This window comes from Tamandua tetradactyla, chromosome 4, assembly GCF_023851605.1.
Source record: "Tamandua tetradactyla isolate mTamTet1 chromosome 4, mTamTet1.pri, whole genome shotgun sequence".
In the NCBI taxonomy this organism is placed as follows: Eukaryota; Metazoa; Chordata; class Mammalia; order Pilosa; family Myrmecophagidae; genus Tamandua; species Tamandua tetradactyla.
In genome coordinates this window covers 181,236,918-181,244,740 of record NC_135330.1, presented here as the reverse complement: position 1 = coordinate 181,244,740, position 7,823 = coordinate 181,236,918, and the positions used below count along the sequence as shown (strand labels likewise).

Below are 7,823 nucleotides of genomic sequence, written 5' to 3'. Positions count from 1 at the left end.
ACTTGGTGAAAACAGTCTTAGGCTCATATGCTGCCTCTGAGAAGTTCAAGTTAGGGCAAAAAATGACAACAGTAAACGTCGAACAGTCTGCTTATTAAGACAAATTCAGCAGTAGTTAAAAGGCAATTAGTATAGGGGGCAGGCAATGGTGGCGCAGTGGCAGAGTTCTCGCCTGCCATGCCAGAGACCCAGGTTCAATTCCTGGTGCCTTCCCATGCCAAGAAAAAAGGCCATTAGTATAAATATACCCAACATAAACCACTGCCGACTCTCAAACTACATTCTCCTACTTCTTAAAGCCTAAATTTGTGTGTTCTGACCCCACTGAAAGCAACGGCCTCAATATGTCATTTTGGTTTCCAAAAGCACATCCTCATCTATTTCTCTAGGTACTTGTCCCATGCACCGAGAAACTGGAATTTAAGGAGGTCCATAAACAACATTATTTTCTTCTCCAGAATTCAGAACCAAATACAAGACACGGGTGACAGACAGATGATGTCTGTCAGCTTTACAATGGATAAGCTGATTAGAGGGACCGGCTTTGGATCTGTGGTTACATGGGTTTACCAACACTCCTCTCCCTGCTCTAGAAAGACATAACAACTCAGTCATACACAGAGTAGGAAATCTGCAACCTTCTTGGCCCAGCCTGCCTTGTGGAGCTTGCTACATGATGGAGCTCAGGCCAGAACAGATGCACTTTGCTGGCAAGCAGCTCCCACCCTCAGCGGAGTTAAATAGTATCACTTGCTACAGGTGAACATCTCTTTAGCATCATAAGAGCAGAGCATATGGAAATGACAATTATAAGGGAAAAAAAAAGCCGAAAAGGGAAGAAAATTGAGCATTTGCATATAACACTGAGGTTCATGCATCTATACTTCTGATGTAGCCATATGTGCCAATCATTCATTCCTTCACCAGACAGCTATTAAGCTACTACTGTCACATTGCAAGTGGGCACTGGAATTAATGATGGTGAGCAAAAGCAGATACCATCTTCGACCTCATGGAGCTTGCAGCTTAGTGGGGAAGAAAGGAATCCATAAAATAATCACACACATAAATGTGTAAATAATACAGCGTTCAGTTAAGGAAATGATGAATAACTTGGGATGTTAAAAAAAATCAGAGTTAATCAGGCTAGTTGAGGGTTGCTCTCTAGGTATAGGTAACAAAAGGACATTTCTAAAGGTAGGGAATAGCAAGGAAGGTTTAGAGAACTCAAAAGTTAGTGTGGTGGATCAGAGTGAGGTAAGACTCATGAGATGATACTGACACTGAGCTTCAGTTAAAATCCTTGCAATTTTACACATTGGTTTCATTTGGATTATTTGAAATTAATTGCAGTTGTTCAAGCATTCTCCAATGTTGCTTCACTAATCCCTTCACAAGCTAAAAGACTGTGTAGTATAGGAAAAATATTTCTGAACAGTAATTATAGTACCTATGAGATTTGAAACATTGATATCATCATTACCACACTGACCCAGCTTCAATTATGTTCCAAATGCCATGTTGTTACATACTTGACATGACCTATTTCTTTCAATCTTCACAGCCACTCTACTAAACAGATGTCCTCATTACTGGCACAACCAGTGAGAAAACCTGGGCTTAGAGCTGCGAGGTTACCTGTCCAAACTGGTACTGCTAATAAGTGGTCAAGATGGGATTTCTATCGAGTTTGCATGACACCATCATCTCAATTCTGACAGTGATACTTAACTATGTAACATATCAAGCTGCAGGGCTCAGCTCTGCTGGGTGAGCCTTGGTATCTTCATCTGCAAGAATAATACCATCTGTCCCCACTATTTGCTCTTTTGATGATTAAGAAATAACATATTAGAAGACTGTTAAAATGTAGAACACCACAGAGATGTAAGTCATAATAAATCAGGAAACTTGTGTTCTTTTGTAAGATATATATACTATTATTTGGCTTCCTAAAATCCGACAGAGGACAAGAGAGTAGTTATCAAGCTATTTGACTAACAAACAATTTTCTAAGTTGATTAAAGTTAGGGTTAAATTGACTAGGCCACTAGCTGAATTCTATTAGGCTTAAGGGCCAACGTTCTGGGAAGGAAGGTTACCCACCGTGGTAAATTGGGTACCCCAGAGAAAACATGTTCTTAATCTCAATCCATCTTTGGTGTGAACCCATTGTAAATCGGGCGTTTGAAGATATTATTTTTAATGTGCGGTTCAATTGAATGAGGCTGGATCTTAATCGTATTCCTAGAAGTTTTATGAAAAGAAAGCCATGTGGAAGAGAGGCAGAAAGTCAATGGAACCAAGAAGGGAAAGGAGAGGACATCACCATGTGATAGGAAAGCCAAGGAACTCCAAGGATTACTGCTGCCCAGCTAGAATGCTACTGACCCCAGGAGGAAGTAAGCCTTTTAGTCTCTGAAACAGTGAGCCAATAAATCCCTGCTGTGAAGCCAATCTATTATGTGGCATTTGTCATAGCAGCCTGGAAACAAAGACATATTTTGGTACTGAGAGTGGGGTGCTCCTATTATAAATACCTAAAAATGTAGAAACAGCTTTAAAACTGGGTAATGGATAGAGGCTGGTAGAATCATGAGATGCCTGTCAGAAAAAGCCTAGAATGCACTGAAGAGACTCACAGTAGAAATACAGGTATTAAAGCAACCTCCGATGAAGCCTTAGAAGGAAATGATGAATGATATTTGTCCTAGTAGATAGGTAATTAACACATCACTAAGGAATGTTCTGTACGAAATTCCAACTAGTTGCTTATTTTCTTTTTTTTCCTGAATACTATTTTTTCTTCATTGGATTTGGTGGGTAAGCACATAGGTATTTTCTTCTGTCTTTCGACAATTCGTATAAAGATCCCACAGATGCTTCAAAAATGTTTTCCTTTATTTAATCCCACAAAATGGATACTGAGCATCTTTCAGTATGAAAGTTATTATTCCAAGTATGGTAAACAAAGTGGAGGGTGTACCTAACAGTATAAAACATTTTTACTTTGGCTTCCTTTCCTAAAATTTCCAGTTCTTCTCTGATCTTATTTATCTTCAAATATTCTCCAACTCTAGATTTTAGAGACAAATGTAGTATTTTCTAGCATCAAAAATTCATGCCAGAATTTAAAAATCTAAAAAAGTAAAAAGAAAATGTAAAGCTAACACACACATAACAAACACATCACAGAAGATAAAGTGACATATTTTGTAATATAAGAAAAACAATCAGTTTAATATAATTATAACAATGTAGCATAAACATTGTAGTAGTCAATACCAGGACATTATCTGTGATATTTAAATTAAAAGTTTCTCCACAGTTGTTGTAAATACTCTAGATTTCCTAAAGAAATGATTGGCATTAAGAAAGTCTATACAAACAAAGGCAGTTGTTTAATGTCCAGTATATCATGATGCATGGTAGACAAGCACACACATCATTAAGTACAATAAAAAGTTTCAGAAGCTACATTTCAATGTAGTTTAGAACTGAAAGTGCTATAGGATAAGAAATGGCTTCATCTCCTCACCCATAAAAGGTGAGAGCAAAGAAGCAACCCTTTTGAAGGTTAAATAGACAGTGCCCCTTTTTAAAGTTTATATCAAATTCCCAACCCCTCAGAAGGTCACACGGTGAAATGTTTACAGTCTATATACAATTGGGCAAGTTAAAAAAACAAACAAACCTCTAATATGTACTTCTGCTGCTCCCGAAAAAGCCTAGTAAAATATTGGGTCCACAAAAGAAAAGCAATGCATTAACAAAAGTATCTCAACAGCATCTTCTTTTCAAAGGGGATGGAACATTAAAAACACAAATATTCTCATTAAATATCTCAATCTAATAATTAAGGCATGTTCTTTAAGAGATTCATCCTGGGGTATGCTGACAGCAACATTAATTGTTCAGAGAAGACAGATATTTAAGTCTTTCAGCAGAGCTACACAGCAAAATCACCTTTTACAAAGTGACGGAGAGATCAGATGATTGAAGTTGTTCCTGAGTTAAAATTTGCTTAAGACAGCAAACTTCAATATACTCTTAGTTGTTTTCTACTGTTATGCATAACCAAAAATCAAAATCTACCTGTAAAAAGGGAGCTTGCTTAAAAAAAAGAAAAGGTGAGTACAGGAAACTGGCAATTCTAATTAAAGATCTGTTTTTAAAAGCATCAGTAGGGACAGTAGTTATGCCACAAAGAGACAATGGGCACAAAATTTCTGAGCAAGAAGATGGGCAAGGAGCTCACTTAGGCGATCACCTGCTAAGTTTAAAGATTAGTACCAGAAACTATAATTAGCAGTAAAGTGGAAGAAGGACTAAAAACAACCAAACCATTTTCATTTCAAAGTTGCCAATTTCAAAGGCAAGGGAACATAGGGGATTCAGGTGCAATTAAAGGGTAACTATACCAAAAGATTGCAGGTCGCAGAAAGTCACACCTGATGCCAAATGAATTTTTCTGAGGAGCCTCTAATACACAGTACTGCAATTTCAGTTTTTACAGATAAAATACTTGTTCTAGTGAAACATTTCTTGCGGGGAAAGATCTGTGTCAAATGGGAAACCAAGTTCCTATAAACATAATTATTTAATTTCCGAAGCAGAATGGAAAACTGGGCTTCTTTGAGCAGTGCTTCCAACTCTCCCAGGAACAGGTAAGATTTTCGAAAGCCAGATTGGGACTTCCTAGTCAGTAAAACCAGTGTAAGGATAGACTATCCTTCCTCCATCTACTTTGCCATTTGTACACATCGGGGAAAAATGTTTCCACATTTAAACTTTCATTATTTAGGTTAAATTTAAAATGTATATTGCTTTTCTCTTGCTGAAATGAGAAATTTTTTTTTGCAATGAGCACTGCAGTAATGTTTGCTGTACCCTGATTGTAAAATAGATCTGAGTTTAAAATGGCCTGACAAAGAAATCCTATCCATCAATGTTAGCTCACAGTATTGCCTCAATTTGTTTTCATTGGCTGCAGTGATATACAATAAATAATATATTTTATTTACAGATTCTTAAGATTTCTCTTTTGGAGGGAAGATAAAGCAGTGCATTTTGTCATGTTGTTAAACTAGGCTCTATATAAAAGTCTGTATGATATCCCAAAATGCAGTGAATAAATTCTGACAGTCACAGTATTTAGAGAAAGCAGACAACAGCATACATCTCATACAGCTTTACTTGGATACACTGGTGGTATGTGTTATCCCCTCACATAAATGCCTGAGTCTCAGATTCTTCACTTATTCAACCCAAGAGTGCTGCACTCTGAACCACTGCATGTTTGCAACTGTAATACTGTTTTAAAAGAAGACTTTCAAATGGTATTAAAGTATCTGTGCAGATTTAAATACGGTTAAATTATTTAAGTATAGTGAAATGGGAAGTACTTTTACAGCACTTTGGAGACTATGGTGGTTTAGAATAAATCAGTTATCTACAAAAGCAACTACTTTCAACACCTCTACTTTTAGGTGACAGCATGAAGACAACTTCTAATTCACATGGCCAGAAAGATTAGGAGATATTGTAGCATGGGTATTAGCCCACATACAGCAACCATGGTTATGCATTCAAAATTGAATATTTACAAGAAATATGTATATATAATATTTATATATTCAATTAAAAGTCTGAAAAACAGGACTTTTAGTCAGTCACTGCACTTATTGCAAAATGAGGTAATTTAGATGTCAACAGAGTAAAATTAACGCAATTCAAGATCCTCAGTCTCTATACCTCATGTTTGGATTCTTTAGTAATGGTTTAATAGGTTCTATTCACATGATAAATTCCATATTTTCTATACATAGAAAGCATGAAAACTTTTTCATTCAGTCCAGCCCTGCTTTGCAGTCCCTCTGAATATAACACTGACTTGGGTCAGAAGGCTTCCGAGCTTGGTCTCATAAGTGGTCTTTCAATAGAAGAAACCAAGGATGCTCTTTATAGATTGGTCTCATCCCAAGCAGGATCATTCATGTTCTTTAAAACTTTCCTCACAAGCTTTTCTAGGTCTTTGCGCGCTCTCTGTTCTTCCTCTAGAGATTTCTTCATCTTTTTGTTATCCTGTAAATCAAGCAGACCATAATATGTGTAATTATCTTTACTATTAAATAGAAGTTTCCTTTCTCAAAATATATTTTGCTGAAGGCTCATTTTTCCAAAATATAATTATAAGGTGTCACCTAGTGAAATCCTAGTGTGGAATCTGCTTGTGTGATGTGATATCATAGACATATTCATCAGGCCAAAAGAATTTACATCATTGTTTGGTTCTACAAGGCTTGAATATCTAAATAGACCAGTCACTGTTCTTTAATGTATAGCTGCTACTAGGAACCAAAATAAATCACAGATGGAAAAATAATCTTCACATCTCTTACTAATCTGTAAGTTCAAAAACACTGAATGAGAGAATCTTTATATAATAAGCCATAAAAATGGCCAAAAATAAGAAAAAAAACCAAATTATATCTAAACTAGTCTTTTCACATTTATCATTATCTTATAAAGTAATATAAAGGAATGGAAGTAAAACAATTGAATGAATAAAGGAATGAATGAATAGGCACCCGCTCAATAAAAGCTCCTTCCTAGGTGAAAAATCTCTGGCAAAGGACAATGATGTAAATGACCATTCATTACTAAACAAATACAAATTTCTTCTATTTCCCTAAATATGGTATTAAATGTGGATATGTGGGAACCACAATTTAACAATATTTGAAGGTGCAAGTTAATCTTTTAAACTTAAAGGAAAGAAAGCCAGAATCCTCAGTTATGGAATTTGGGTGGCTCTGACTAACTTTGTGCTGTTTACTAATTTCTGCATAGACATGAAGCAAACGGAGCAGATTGCTCATATAAGCATTGGGAATTAATGGTTACAATGCTAAATACAAATCAGAACTTTCAGCTAAAAGTGATATTCCCAACTTTATACTCGGTCATATATAATAAGCCATCTTGTTTCTCTGTCCATCCACTTCAGGATGGCATCTATGAGTAATTTTTAAGAGAAGACACCACAAGAATGTCAAACCATAAAAACAGAAAACTTGTAAAGAATGATTTACAGAGATACATTTAGAACTGAGCTTCATAAGCCTGGATCAGAGGATATCCATTTTAAAGAACATTACATAAATGAAATTTGCTTTGCATCTAAGCTGATGATAATCTTACTTTTATAGAAGTTCTGGTTGATTTTATGATTTACAACACCAAACATTATCATGTCCTGGCCCCTGGCTATCCCTACCACTCTCTGCCTACCTTGCTCATTGTGCTCCGGCCATAATGGCCTCCTTGCTCTTCTAACACACCAAGCACACTCCTAGCACCCAGCCTTTACACTTGTGCTTTCTTCTTCAGCTATTTAGCTCTCTCTCCAGCTGTATGTTCACATGGCTCACTTCTTCAGCATATTCAGGTCTTTGCTGATCAATTTTATCTCTTAAGGAGTCTTTCATGCATGTTGTCCTTTCTATCCCCTTATTCTTCTTTATTGTTTTCTTGCCATCACTAATCATTACCCAACATTGTAAATATACATTTAGTATGTGACTTCCCCCCTTAAAATAAGTTACTTGAAGGTAAAGATATCACCTGTTTTGTTTAGTATACTACCTGGTACACAGGAGACATCAAATAAAGATGTTAAAATATGAGCAACTAAAAACCTGGATTCATTAGGAAGGAGCTGAACTTCTCTAGTACAAATAGAGCCACAAGAAGCAAACACAATACATGGAGTTTCTCTGGGTCTTTTCTACAGTGTGTATGTAAAAGATATATACATACAT

General features: G+C 36.2%; 1 protein-coding gene across 7 annotated transcripts in view; it reads right to left on the bottom strand.

Annotated features, from left to right (window-relative positions):
• Positions 1–3,211: 3,211 nt before the first annotated feature.
• The window catches only part of ARHGEF7 (Rho guanine nucleotide exchange factor 7), a 267,744-nt gene continuing 263,132 nt past the window's right edge, over positions 3,212–7,823 (bottom strand). For all 7 annotated transcript variants that reach the window (XM_077158695.1, XM_077158687.1, XM_077158688.1 and 4 more), the window contains one exon: positions 3,212–6,084. In XM_077158695.1, the coding sequence (XP_077014810.1) occupies positions 5,962–6,084 (123 nt within the window). In that variant the 3' untranslated portion in view covers positions 3,212–5,961. The remainder of the gene's footprint in view (positions 6,085–7,823) is intronic.